The 15,229-nt window shown below is 35.5% G+C and overlaps 1 protein-coding gene across 5 annotated transcripts in view; it reads right to left on the bottom strand.

The window, feature by feature from the left end:
• Positions 1-15,229, bottom strand: part of MTF2 (metal response element binding transcription factor 2) — a 34,301-nt gene that overhangs the window by 3,088 nt on the left and 15,984 nt on the right. For 3 of the 5 annotated variants that reach the window (XM_057429201.1, XM_057429198.1, XM_057429197.1), the window contains 13 exons: positions 12,683-12,881; positions 12,460-12,541; positions 10,893-10,988; positions 10,437-10,537; positions 9,958-10,106; positions 8,701-8,796; positions 7,572-7,640; positions 6,624-6,747; positions 3,495-3,562; positions 2,950-3,120; positions 2,218-2,326; positions 1,974-2,032; positions 1,731-1,835 (listed from right to left, as the gene is read on the bottom strand). In XM_057429201.1, coding sequence (XP_057285184.1) covers positions 1,731-1,835; positions 1,974-2,032; positions 2,218-2,326; positions 2,950-3,120; positions 3,495-3,562; positions 6,624-6,747; positions 7,572-7,640; positions 8,701-8,796; positions 9,958-10,106; positions 10,437-10,537; positions 10,893-10,968 — 1,127 coding nt within the window. In that variant the 5' untranslated portion in view covers positions 10,969-10,988; positions 12,460-12,541; positions 12,683-12,881. Of the gene's footprint in view, positions 1-1,730; positions 1,836-1,973; positions 2,033-2,217; positions 2,327-2,949; positions 3,121-3,494; positions 3,563-6,623; positions 6,748-7,571; positions 7,641-8,700; positions 8,797-9,957; positions 10,107-10,436; positions 10,538-10,892; positions 10,989-12,033; positions 12,112-12,459; positions 12,542-12,682; positions 12,882-15,229 lie in introns of those variants that run through there. The other 2 variants (XM_057429200.1, XM_057429199.1) reach the window with 2 other exon arrangements.

Below are 15,229 nucleotides of genomic sequence, written 5' to 3'. Positions count from 1 at the left end.
GAGTGATTTACAGAAGGTAAAATGTACTAATGTAACAAAACATTGTAGCCAAATGTTTTCAAGCTGAATTTCTCTCAGTTCAAACTCTGAAATATGAACAAAGATATTATAACAATCTATTTTACATCACTGCTTTCTAGAGCATTCACGACTTTCTAAAGGTTTATTACACATGGCCAGAAAAGTATGTATATCCAAAACTCAGATTTAGGTCTGGTAATGAAAAAAGGAAGCTGCTGACAATATGCAAGAATAAGCCATCACCCAAATATTAAAGTGTCCAAGATATAAATACTTATGTAAAAAAAAAAAATCTATAATTTATGCATACTAAAACTTACTTGATAAAGTCCTAAATTAACTGGTATTTGAACTTTAATGTTCAAGACCACTATGTAACACACTAAGGAAAAAAAAAAGCACATCTTTTAACATGAAAAACAGAACTTTAAATTTGCATATTTTTAACTTTTAAAAGAATGGAATAAAGGGCAGAAATACAAAACAGTGACTACTACTAAAGTAAGTCCGCAGGTAGCAATTTCAGAAGTCCGAAAGTTAAACAAGAGGATTTGAAGATGGACTGTTTGTAGCAGTAATGTACAGAAAAACGAATCATGAGAGCCCTTGACAGCACAAAACAGAGAAGACAATAAGTAGACTGAGGATCCATGTATCTCAATAAAAGAGAAATTTGTGTTTCCTGAACTTGAGAGGGAAAAGTTTAAGTGACAATTTATTTCCAGAAAAGTCAATTGTAGTTAATAATTTATTTATGAAGACTCTGCCAAAAATTTTTCATGATCTGTGGACTGTAGTAAAATTGCAGCATACTTACTGTTCTTTAACACCAATACACAAACATACAAAAACAACAGCTGCTAAAATTAATTATGGGTATGCATCAGCTCTTTTGTGGCTTTTATTAGAAGGCTAAACTCAGGAAGCATTTATGGAGTTTAATTCTTTTCAGTAAATCTAATTTAACAACAACAAAACAGTAGTGAGTGAGCACGAAAACCTCACCCTGTGCATGGTAAGTAGAACTAGTAAAAACTAGTTTTTTGTCCCATTTACTTAGATTTCCTTGTGCAACTCATAGCTCTATCCAGTCTCCATTGCCCATTACTCCAAATCTCAGTGAGTCACCACATCCTCAATGTTATACCCCTTTGCAATATCCTCAGTTCTTCTTTATTTATTCTCCCACGAGTTCTGCAGTACCCTTACCTCCATCTCACATCTACTACAGCTGTCTCATAAGCTTAAGTCAAACTCCCACCTTATCTTCTACAGTTCTTGTGCTAAAGCTTCAACAAAAAAGAAAACAAGGCCAAAAAACACCACCAAAAAATAGCACTGGCAATGACCAGGCCACAGACGATTAGAAAATTTCCTGCCTTTCTGTGAATGGGGGTTGCTGGTTTGGGCCCCTCTCATCCAAGCATCTATCTTCATGGAACTACCTGCATCAGATTTCATGAAAGTTAGCCAAAAGATTCAGAATGGACTGGAAGTATAACAAAACCTCAGGTTTTAAGCCACCTGATGTAGAACATTACATATAATACATCAGGCAAGGTATCTTTTAGGATACCTGCAACATCTGTTTATTAAGGGTGCAGTATTGCTGAGCCAATTGTTTTCCATCCCTCTTTCAGAAAGTTCTACTGAAATTACTATATTGCAAATATTGATCTTTAGAGTACGGAGAGTAATGGAATAACTACCTATAATGTCTGGAAATGCTAGATGAGGTAGTTTCTTTCATACTGGCAGCACCTGTGGATTCCACATCTGAGGTATTGGATGAATGTGCAGTTCCATCAGATTTCCTGAGATGCACGATAACAGAGTTGCCATGTAATGAAAATAAGATAGTAAAAACTGAGCTGACATTTCAGAAGCAAACAGATAAATTACATGATATTATAATACAGTATTTTTTAGGGGGTTTGGGTTTTTTAATTTACCCAACAGTGCAGGGTAATTCCAAGGTTGGGTTCTCTATCACTGGAACTGGTTCACTATCCTAAGGGGGGAAAAGAAAACAAAGAAAAAGTACTTCAAATGTAATGTAACTGCTGTATCAACTTTGTTTGAGGGCAAATGGGGAAATACCATGATTCACATTAACTGGTTATGGTTTTCCTCAAAAATTATAATCCAGTTACAGGGAAAAGTGGAGTGGGCAAGGAAGAATATCCAAAACCTTACCAGAGGAGATGACTCTGGAGTCTTGTGTATCATTTTTCTTGTATAGGGACCAGGTGGACGACCTACTGACTTTTTCTTCCCCTTTCTTTCTATACCATTACTTAATTCCCTAGAAGAAAATTGATATTCTGTTCTGTATTACTGAAGATCATCTAAAGTTAATTTTTTTTTTTTGTTTGGCAATGAATACATGATTAGATTTCTATGCACTAAGATGTCATTCTGATTAATAAAATTTTTCAGGTACAAAGCTACATATTTTTGCTTCTAGAATAACATTAACAGATACAAGATCTTTCTAGTGACATTACTGACTCCCCAGCATTGAAGAAGAATGAACCAGAGTTAGGTGTTACTTATTCACAAGATCACACTTGATAAAAAAAGAGGGCACACTCACTAACACAAGTTACAACTTGACATCATACTTCCTATCTAGAATTTTATTTAGATTACTGCATAAAAGCTCCTGAAATGCAAGAGACTCTATTTCCCAAATGACAGCAAACTTGGATATTTCCTATTGTTCTTGCTACTAAATATTTGCTTGGTTTGGTAATAGAAAGCTAATGAAATTTCCTTAAAGACCTTTTTCTCACAAATAGCCCATCTCTAGAGTTACTTTAAAATAAATACATTCTACAATGTAAAGGTCCTTCTTGTAGGCCCCAGAAATATACCCAAAGTAGCCTGATTTACCACAACATTGCTAGAATGACTGCGTCATTTTACCTCACATCAGGGATTGGCTTAGATGATTTTCTGCCCTTAATTTTGAACTCATGAGAAGTTCCTTCTGGTTCTTTCTCAGCCTTTAAAGCAGCATTTGGTGGCACAGGAGGAACGCGAATTCTCAAGCCAAACAAATGTTTCTTTTTCTTTATTTCTTTTCCAGACATAAACCTAGATGATTTTAAATTAATTGTTAAAATTCTGACCCCAGAGAAAGCAACTTTTATAGTAAAAGTATACATAGAAAACAAAACTATACAAGTGAGACTATTCATTCTAATGTTATTTTATCCCTCTTTCCACTAACACAATCCTCACTTTCACATACACGACAGTATGTGAAGTGGAAAGAGTGGAAGTTAAAACAATTTTCTCATTATCTGGGTTACACTCAAATAGTTATGTTACAGTTTGAAACAGAAACAATATTTAAAATTTTACGAGTTATCTCCAGGCAAACTGATTATCAGATAGACTGAGCACTGTAATCTACACCAGCTTAAACAGGCAAGCCACATTCAAAACAAAAAGTACCAATAACTTACATGGTCTTGTAATCATTCAATGCCTCCAGTACATGCTCATATCTTTCAGATTTTGGTGTATCTGCCAGCTGTGAAGTATTAAGAAATCATTTAACCTATCAAATTCTTTAGTAATAGAAAGATTGAGGTTACTTTGTGTCACTGTAACTACAGAACTGGATGTGAAGTACATCTATGAAGTACTAGCTGTAGAAACCACCAAACCCCAAAGGATACTAATCATTATCCCATACATCGTAACCTACACCCACAGAACTGATGTCAGCATCAAGGCCAAAGAATTTGAGTTTTACTTGTACAAAGTGCAGGAAAAATGTCTCAAGGAATTTTAGTTTACTGAAAGAACGTAATACTAGCTTGCTCTCCCAAAACTGCTAACAAGAACTCTTCTGTGGCATCATACATGTCCAAATTAACTGAGATTGCAAACAGAATATAACTATTACTGACACTTATTTTATTGGTGATCATTTCAACCAAATCTTGTCACAGGATCCAATTCCCATTTTTGCCAACATCAGTCAATGAGATACAAACAAGGGATAAGGCCCAGAAAAGTTAAAATATAGAGAAAGAAAGAAAGAAAAAAAAAAAACCCCAACCAAACAGTAAATCCATTTCATGCCCCTTTGGCTCAGACCCATTCTTACACCAAAGCCTGAAGTCCCTATCAAGCTACCAAAACACTGGAGTCTTCTCTCTGAAAAACGGCATATATAAGAATTAGAGACACAGCAGAGCAAGTATGGTGGTGACTCTGAAGAATTAGACACAACATTTATGTAATTGAATTTAAAATAAGATTATTTTTATGTTTAGACAGCTATTTTTAAATTCCAATGAAGCTACCATATTTCCAGTCGCCACACAAAATGTTCCAGAACTTATATCCAATTGGCTCTGCAGTAAGTTTATCTTTGAGTTCTACAGTTTGTAATTTTTACTATTAGTATAAATACAACACAGCAGACTGTACAACATTTACAGCTCAAAAAAAAACCCCAAACCCACCACCTTCAAGTACTTCCAAAAAGCCACAATTCTGACTATTTCAGACAGAAGTGCTCGAAGGATTGAATGTGCTAACAGCCAAATCAATGAGTAAATATAAAAGCCAACCTTTTAGCCCAATCTGGGTCAAGATTCACCACCTACCTGACTAACAAAGTTGAGTTATTCAACCAACTTCAGCCAAAGAAATTAAGAACTGTTTTCACACATCTTTACCATAGGCATTCAGTACAATCCATCCCTATCCAAAGGTCTTGCATCTCTGCAGCACTTAACTATAGAAAACTGCCATGTTTCTTGCATCCTAAATAACAAGATGCTAAATAATTGACTCAGGAGTTCTGATAATTCCACCACTTATTCCTATCTGACTATGGCTAAAATACTTTTCCTCTTAATCAATTATAAGCAGCTAGAGAAAGAAACCGAGGTGTCATTTCTAACAGTGACAAGTTCAGAGTATTAAAAAAAAAAAACAACAAAAAAACCCAAAACCTTAAAACCATTATATTGTAGGTATTAATTTTATGACTAATTTGTTTAATGAACAAACTAGGTGAACCAAAGTAGTAAAGTACATTTCCCTCCGATCTCTCAAAACAATTTTTCCCAACTTACTGATATTTAAAATCTTTTCAGAATAAAGTCTTGAAGATTTCCTCAACTCAGTGTTTATGTAATTATTCCAAAATCTACCCCCTTCAGAAATGAATCTTCAGACTTAAAAGTAGTTTCCTTTAAGGTGTAGAAATATCGATTAAAGAACTGAGCGTATCACTTAAAGAGGTGAGTTTCCTTGTCTACCCTCTCCTTCCTCCCCTCCCTTCATTATGTGGTTTTCACATAGCTTGAGCGTGGATTGATTGAGAGCATAAAGGGGAAGAGCAGCACAATGAGGACTGTAGCCTTTCAATTTCTTCAAAATGGCATATGTGCTCCAAGTCAACGGCAGCTAGATAGCTCCACTCACCACCACCATAGCTGCTCTGACCACCATTCTGACACAAAATTTTATGAAATCCAGAGTAAATTTTTGTATGTGAAATAAGAACACATTAGTGTCTTCTACATTTACCTCAACACTAAGAAACTGAAGTCAAAATTAAACACTGCTTATGTAATTGCCAGACTGCAGACAGCCAAGACAGCCAGAACATCTCATTCTATTGAAAGGACGATATGAGAACTGCATTTTGTTCAGCCTTTTTTTAGTTAAACCTTGAGACTTGATAGGACCAAGAACACACATTTGATTTCTCAAATTGTGTCTGCTAGTAGAAATGGATTACAAATGTATGAATTTTCCTGAGAAGTATAAAAGTGGGATGCACTCATAAGAAAATTTGAACCCAGTTCTATGCCTCCTGCATTTAACTTCACAACACTAAATTTTCATGCACAAACTGCATACTCTACTAAGCAGCTTGGCAATTTGAATTTAGACATAAATTTTGCATGCAAACTTGAATGCAGAAACAACTACCTATACTGTTCCTCTTTGTTAAATATGAAGTCAGTCTGCTTGAAGAAACAGATTTCCTTTAATGCTAAAATAACTGCACAGTAAATCAAACAGCTGGAGAAATAACTAATATAGTAGTGATCGAAAAACCAAGATGCCTTGACAAGTAGCAGAATCAGACTGGAAAAGGATCCAAATAATCTTCAGAGCTGGACACAAACTGATTACCCCCATACTTGGAAGAGCGAGAAAAGAGGAAATTAGATGTTCATGTACAATATTTTGTTATGTGTTACACCTTCAAAACAGATTTCCTGGTCTTTGCACAAAACTATCCAAGAAGTAGGAATTATATGTGTGTGTATATATATATGCGCAATTAGGTTGTCAAGTATTAAGTTACCATTCAAATAATAAAATAATTTACATGGATCATTTTAGAAATTTTACAGCACATAAAAAGCACACAGTACTTAAAATCATTCTATTTCTGAGAGAAAATTAAATATTATCTCCTCATTATTTGGGATTACCAGATTGATAATAAAGATAATAAAGGATTCAACATCCAGAATGAAAAAGTTCATAGGTCACTAACATTCAGGACATATATATTGCACTGTGAGGAAAACCAAGAAAGTATTCCAATGACTTACCTCACCAGGATGCAATCTATCCCAGTTTTCATTAATGTAGGCCATGAGTTCAAGCTCTGAGTCAAAGTATTTCTTCTTATGAATAACACTTAGGTTGTAAAGGCATAGATGTGCTATATCTACCCTAGAGTTCAGAAATATTGGAATAAAAGACAGGAATAAAGACTCTTTTTCTTCCAACTGCTTTTCTTTTGAAAATTTCTTAGAGAAGATACTAGCATGATATAGACAGAGGAACACAAAGCACAACTTAGACACTCAATACAGGGAACAACATTATGAAATTTCCTGTCATTTCTCTTCAAGTGATTCATTCTGCTTTGAATCTTTAATCTCTGCCTCATCTCACTGTGATCGTGTTTTTTTAAACTCCAAAACTGGTTTAAACCACAAGATAGTTAAGTAAGTCCAAATTTATACTTGAATCTATAGATTCTGAGCTCATGCAAGTATTCTGGTGAATTAGCATTTAACAAGTTATTTCCACCATGTATTTGTTAGCATATATATCCACAAGATTGAGTATAATTTGTAATACAGGCTAGTTCAAAGATTTCAAACTACAATTAACCGTTAAGTCTCATCAGGGAAACTATTATGTGTACAGACGTGTACTCCAGTAATCATTACATTTGGCTTATCTGATGTTAGGATCCTAAGACTGCAAAAAAGATTTTGTTCAGATCTCAGTCTTCACATATACAAGTGAGTAGTTGCTCACTACTTCACTGAACCATCCCAGGAATAAACCCCAAAGCATGCAATTGTAATATATCTCTACATTTAAGGATTAACTTAGAAGAAAAGATGTCCCTGTTAGTACAAGCAGTAAGAGCAACTCGGGAAACAACAAGACATCAAGTGGATTTCCTTTTTTGCAAGGAGGATCAAAACACCAAAGAGAAATTCAGAGCATGTATTAAATTCCTGGTTTTAATTCATACATACCATCTCAAGGGTAAACGTTTGAGGTATTCTGGTCCAGAACTGCAAACTGAGCAAATGAATGTATAAAACCTAAAAATATATAAATATACAGATATACATGTGTCTGGGTGGTGAGTGTCTGTACACACACTCTTCATGTTTAACACCCTAGTTATGCAAAAATGAGTTATGCAGGCTAGAAACCCAGCCATATGATATTTGAGAGTCCCTTCATCTTCCACCTTCCTTCATTAACTTCTAAAATCTCTACTGGTACCTACCAGATAAGGTACTTGATCAGTTGTATCCTGGTACCACTGTTTCATACTCCCCAAGGAAGTCCCTCAGCCTGTGACTATGCCTGTGAAAATGTTCTGAAGTGTTCCCACCCCATTCTCTCATGCAGAAACCCATGCATCAGTGTAAGCATACACTTAAAGGACCCATGCATTCCTAGGCCCCAACTCAGTTCCTCTATACAAACATTCCAGCACAACCAACAGCTAAAGGAAAGTATAACTGATAACAAATGAGATACTACTTGATTTGCTTCTCCAGTTTTCTCATCTGCTCCAACTATTCCAAGTTCCTCTTAAAACAAAAGCCCAGACTAGCACTCTTATTTTCTTTTGTCCTGACTCATCAGATATCAACAGAGGATGTATTCAGCTCCCCTCAGTGTAACAATCCTTCTGGCTTTCTCCAGTTCCCTATGCTGTTAGTACATGAAACTACTACCACATGTACACAATGGCAACCTACCTTGGAGCATGGTGCCTGTTCCATATGAGACATTGGTCACCTATACAGCGTGAACCTGAAAGCCCTTATCCAACTTTCAGACCCACTAAAGCAGTCTGATTTGAAGCTTGCAATCTCCTACTAGACAGCACCCATAGTATAATAGACTTTGGCATAAAGTGAGGTCAGTAGCTATTTGACTTCAACCATCCACAACCCACTCCACTGAACTGAGATGAACTGCATTTTCCTGGCAGCTGAACACATGCTTTAGCTTGTATGATCTAACCAAAACTCACCCCATTTTTGGAAAGCAGTGTTGTATTATAGATACCCTAATAAAAGTTCATATGGGAGATCCCCATATTTTAAATAAAGGCAACCATGAAGTACAGCTTCATTTTCTTACCTGTCACCAAAAAGCATTGGCTTTTGGAGGCACTGCACACAAGCCTCATGAAACCACTGCTTACATTTGCAGCACTGCAACATCTTTAGATACCAGCTTCAACAACAGAAAGAAAAATAAGATGTGTTAAAAAAGTCACTGGCAATTGTTCTTCCTTATTTTTGTTCTTCATTATGTTTAAATTAAGTAGCAAGGGGTCTTCTGACCCTGACAGTCATCTGAAAGGATATTTCAGAAACATTTAGCTCCACCATGAATCATTACTAGAAAAGTAGTGACTAAGAATAATAAAAGATAGTCTATTAAAGGATGAACTAAGTTAATAAATGAAAAAATAAAGCTTAATTTCCTATGAAAACCATATTTTTATTATCTCTAATAAGAATTCAGTAACCATATAAGCTTCTTCTTGCATACTGGATTCACTTCCTTGTTATTTTCCAGCTGCCTTAAGTCAGAACATTTGTTCTGAGGACTGGACTACTCAAATCCTTAAAACAAACCTCAGTTTACAGAGGTTTATTTTCATTTTCCTTTTTCAGCTCTCCCTTGATAAAAGGAACCATGCAACATTGAAGGCAATGTTTGTCCAAGTCTGCAAAATTCTCAAACTAGAGCTCTGTTCTGCAAACATAAACTCAAGAGCTTCACTTCTTTGTGAGACTCTTGACTCCAATGCTATTTTATCTATTTACTCATCCATGCAGACACCAGAGTATTTATCTCTGTCTACTTAAGAAGTTCACTTGTTCCCTTTCTTTTAGAGAAAGAACCAGCAGAGGACTCTAATGTCACAAGGGGAAAAAAGTTCCCCCCCCTGCCAGGAACTGCAATCCAGGGTATGATACTGCAGTAGAATCAGCTGTCTATTCCAACAAAATTTAATAGACTAATCCTAAATACATTTATATTTGTGACTAGTGATAGAGATACACTGCCTAAAATTGCAAGATCAAAAAAAAAAAAAAATCCAAATCCCAAAACATTAAGAGTAGCAATGCAAAAGAAGTTCCTGCTTGTTGTAAAATGGACTGTAATGTTATGTGATGGTCACATGACAAGATTAAAACAAAAGATCTGATGGGAGAAGGAAAGACATTAATAATGTTTCCCAGGAGACATTACAAAAAAATTGAAAATGCCACTTTGCATTGTGTTTAGTATCTACATGCAAGAGAAACAAAGACATTCACAAGTAGAAGTCTACAGGATCAACTGTATGACAGACAGACATTCTTACAGTATCTATTTACTCACTCTCCAGGTCCTCCACAATAGCAGTAACACTGCTGGACATTGGTTTTATGACCTGCATCCCACTCAAGGTCTGTTGCATTATAAGGTAATGTTTGTTTCATGACTTGCAGTGCTTTGGCATTTGGTCCTTTCTTAAGCGCACCTCCCCTCTGGTCCAAGACAAATACACGAGTTTACAAAAGCAATAACGTATTCCCGAAACTTGCAAATCCTTCAATTTGGAAGTTATGAAAATTTGTCTATAATAAAATACTATCACCTGTGTTTCTTCTAATATTGGCATATTTTAAAGATAAACTGAAAGCCTAATGTAATTATAACTAAAATACATATTAACTCCCAACATATAAAATCTCCAAATCAAAGTTAACAAGTAAGAAATCACTGAGAAAATTCAGTATTTTTGTGTGTTTCAGCTTCAGAAGCAAAGTATGTACACGATATGGGATGTATTAAGACATGTTTTTCTAGAAACACACCTTTGTTGTTGTTGCAAAAACGCACTGTCGACAGAGCCATTTGTCATCTGATTCAATCACGCTGGAATCAATATTTGGTGTGTGACACAGCTGATGGTAGCCTTATGAAAAATGACCAAAGTGTTATTAAAACAGAAAAAGCTTACAAAGAATTAACTACGTATCATTTTAACCGAAACATAAAACATTATCCATCATAAAGTGCCAAAAATTTGATCTAAAAGATTGGTAACACATTCATAATGTTCTTTTGAACCTCTTAGTATAAAAAATAAACTTTACTTACAGAACATTTGTTAGTCACTTTAACATGGATTATCGTTATTCAATGAGCTGTTAATAGCCACGAAGGGCTATAAAAGTTAACTTCAGTTAAGCAGCCAGGCAAATATTCTCCTTCATAAAACAAATCAAAACATCTTTTAAAATGCAGTAAATAGGAAAGACGCTAGTTACCTTGCCCACATTTATCACATATAACCATTTCATTCGGTGCTTCTGAATACTCTTCCTGACATATTGTACAGACCATTTCCCCACTTTCAGTGGCTCCTAGACAAAGATGAAAGTGTGATTTTTTTCTTTCCAACTGCAGTTGGAATGGTTACCATGTGTATGTATTTTTTCTGTTATTTCAGTTACAAATCCATTCATTGTAGAATCATATTGTTATAAATACTCATTTCCTAACAAAACCACATTCTGACCTTTTGTACAGACCGTATGCATTACAAATATTGATGTCACTTATCATAGGTTGTTGAATATTTATAGGCTATGTATTTTTACTATGCAGTCCATGGTCCCTTTATAAAACATAGAATAAAGGAATAAAGACTGTAAGTGCAGACTAAAAAAATATGCATAAACAAATCCTATCTGGACAACTGAGAGGTACGTTTTGTATTTACAGTAGTTTGTGCTTCTTTTCATATGCACAACTTGGAGCTTATCCTTTGACAGATCTGCCCAGGGTGCTTTAATATTAAACTCCAGAGCCCTGAGGAAATATGTTATTACTGCTTACGCATATCTGCGAGCACACAAAAGCATACAGTAACAGTAGAGACAGGAAAAAAAAGTGGCCTTGCAAACAGGAAACAAAACTGCATCTTGCTCCTATTATATACCACCTACCAGTGTAAAAAAACTGGAATAAAAGTTTCTTAGTCTACATGTTATATTCATGCACTAAAGTTTGATAAGTGTAGCAAAGATCATAAACCAGTACTATACAGAGGCAAAATAGCAGTACTTTAAAAGCTTCTCAGAAATAAAGCAGATTTTTTGCTATTACAAATATAAAGCTTGTCCTGTTAGCAGATAGTGTTCAGTTTAAATACCGAGAAACTGCAAGAGCCAGATGAAGTTTCCACTGCCTGTATGAGATGAGGGAATTGTAACCGTTTTTCATGAGAAACGGTCATCCATGCTTCAATAGCATTAGGTTATCAAAATACTAGCTGCTCCCCAAATATTGCAAAAATCAAAGCTCATGTACAATAGATGTTTCACTTAATAACTGCATATTTCTTTATATCACATGAATATTCCAAAATTTGTAATGGTTCCTTATGTGCAACAATTAAGGTATTACTTTTAAATGTGAAAACTCCATTCAAACCTAGGATTGATTTTCCAGTCTTTGGTTTCTTTCGACGTCATGATGTTTCAACTGAAAACATAGGAGGACATAAACTCTGTGTAAATTAGGGCCTGGAGTTTTCTGCTATGACAGAGTATTATACTCTATTCCCATCCAAAAAAACTCAAATTTGATTATGCTTAGAAGTGTTCTCCCCTCCCTGCACATAGTTATGTGAAAACAAGCAAACAGAAAAAGCAACTGCAATGATAAAGAATTAACTGAAAAGAACTTTTTTATTCACCTAAATCAGGATCCTGGGTCATGTTAAACTATATCACTCTTTAGGATACAAAAAGATACTCTAATATTTTATTTTAACAGATATAGTAATCTACACAAAATACCCAACAAAAACTACTTTACTGAAGTTCTTGCCTGTTTGTATGTCCTTCCAGAGAACCCAGGATTTGGAACTGTCTTCAAATATAATGAAGCAGTTCTGTTTCAGTTTGTTTATCTGAAAACCAAAAATACAGCAGAAGCCATGAGTAAAATACTAGACAGAATAATGTACTTAATACGGAGAGACACAACAATACCATAACATTTAACAAACACGGTACTGTAAGACTCCAGTGTGTTTTAATAAATCCTTTACCTTTTTGATAGTTCCAAGATAAAACAAGCCATCTGACCATCTAGCTAGGACATCCTGACCTTCTTCAAATTTACACAGTGGCTTTTTGGCTTTCTGTCCATCACGTAATGACAGCTTGGTCAGAGATGCTGAGCTCTTATGGCTTCGACGTACAGGAGACCGCTTATGGACCAGTGAATTACCCACCGCTGTAGAGTCTCTAAAGATAGGGAAGAAAGAGAAAAGATAATCAGAATTAGGTTAAAGAAGAAAAACCATATGTTTTGAATATTAATACGATTCACAGCTAAAACTCACCTTATAGTAGCCTTGGCTACTATAAGAGTCTACAAGATTTGAAAGAGACATGCAAAAAAATGTCTTCTATGAAAACAATTAATATAAGTGAGGATGGGGACACAAGCTTTTCAGCTCAGAGAGTCTTCATAAAGTCACCAAAAAAACGCATCAAAGGATTCAATCTAGAACTACTTAGGCAAAACAATTAGTCACTTTAATGACTGACAGTTTTCCAAAATTCCAAGGAAGCTAAAAAGGTACTAAAGGTTAGGGTTAAGCAGGTGTGGGGAAAGAAACCAGGTTGAGCACTACTCAAGATACCTCCAAACACACATCATGCTTTGCCACTAAGCATAGCTATAGAGGTTTCCAGCACAAGAAGAATTTCTACATGCTAAACTTCTAATGTAAAATGTTTTCCTCTTTGTTAAATTCAGAGAATAAGGAAAGAAAAGCAAAAGATCTTGAAACTTCTATTCACAGACAAAGCTCAAAATTACATTAATCAATAATAGTTTTTTCCTCATACAATTCCACAACATATATTCATCTGTAAGCGTGATTATGCTTTTATGTCAGACTAGCTACCAAACACTCTGAGGAGTAAAATATAGAAAATTGTAACATAGGACCAGATAATGTACAAGCAACAATCTTCATAAGTAATAAGCAGAATTTGACTGTAAAACAAATTTATCCTTATATCCAAATGTATTTTCTCTTTAGAAACTAAATGTATGAATTACTATGACAGAGATACAAGGACAGAACAGAGAGTTACATGGAGTCAACTGAAAAAGCAAAGTTTCACCTCATTCTAAGTAGATTAGGTGCATTATTAGCCCCAGAAATGTTTGCATTAATCAAAGCACTAATAAAAGCAGTAAATGAATCAGCACCCTATACAGTTTAATGAGAATTACTATTCAGATGCCGGAGAAGTTCCTCTAAAGTTTCAAAGAGGATGGAATCCTTTCTCCCTAAATGTTTACTATTTACTTTCAATATGAAAATAAACTTGGAATTATAATGACTGAAAACACCAAAAATATGCAGAAATGCAAAAGGTAGTATTCTAGAAAGCAATCAATTTTTTTTGGACTGGACAGTTTAAACCAAGAAGGCTAGACACAAGAAAGTTAGACAGCTATTTTAAGCACATTTATAATCAGTGTAGGTCATGACATTGAGAGCAGGCCAGACAATGGGCCAGAGAAGTGTTCCATTTTGCCCAGTAACTAACTCTAGCATCGTCGTGTACAACTGGGCCACCAATTTAAGTCCTGCCTGATCTCAAACGCAGAAATATTCCAGCAGGTGACTGGGGAAGACCAGAGGTACAGGAAAAAAAAACTCAACAAACAAGCACTCCTCTCCCAGATATTCTCTAGGTCTTTTACAGCCTGTGGATCCAAATATCTTGAGCAGTAATGCCTCTGTATTTTAGTCCTTAGTGGAACTTTTTCCTGCATGTTTTCCTACATGTTTTGTTGAACCTTTAAAGGAGTACTACTTCTGGCTTGTTTCACAGCTGGCATGCTGTCACTTCATTTGACACCCTTCACCACTGCATGAGAAAACTTAACTGTCATTGTCCCTTTTCCCTTCATGCCCCAGTAACAATGTTTACACCCACCCAGACATACTTCTCAGGTAAGAATCCTACCAGTTCTGCAGCTTCTCATGTGAAAACCATTTAAAGTTACTGCTGCTTTTCCACAGTTCTACTTTAAGCTCTTATAGATAGAACAGGTTGCCCAAAGTGGTAAATTCTCCATCCCTGACAGTGTTCAAGGCCATGTTGGACAGAGTCTTGGGTGACATGGTCTAGTGTGAGGTGTCCCTGCCCACTTTCTACATTATTTTGAATAACCTCATATCCCTAAAATATTTCATTATTTAAACTTACAATCTTTTGTACCTCACTGCAAGACTGTCCCTTATCTTGTACAATAGCTTAAAATTTCACAAGGGCCTCTAAAGCAGGGCACCAACCCTTAATACCTGTTGCAACCATATTCTACTCTCTCCTTTGCATCTGCATAGTCATTTACACACCCAACAGGCTCAGAAACAAACACGTCTGCAGTAAGTCAGTCATGAGAGGGAAAAAACGGTTTCCCTTCATCACTTCCCCAAACTTTTCTGACTACACACACTTAGTACATAGAAAGCACCATTCAAAAGCCAGGCAAGGCTTGATCAGCACAGCCTTATCAGAAACAGTTGTGAAACTATAACCTGGTCTCAGACAACAATTCTTTTCTT

Source organism: Pezoporus wallicus, unplaced genomic scaffold, assembly GCF_028554395.1.
Source record: "Pezoporus wallicus isolate ANWC-B61680 ecotype Strahan unplaced genomic scaffold, APGP_CSIRO_Pwel_v1 contig_593, whole genome shotgun sequence".
Lineage (NCBI taxonomy): Eukaryota > Metazoa > Chordata > Aves > Psittaciformes > Psittacidae > Pezoporus > Pezoporus wallicus.
This window is presented reverse-complemented; position numbering and strand designations above follow the sequence as displayed.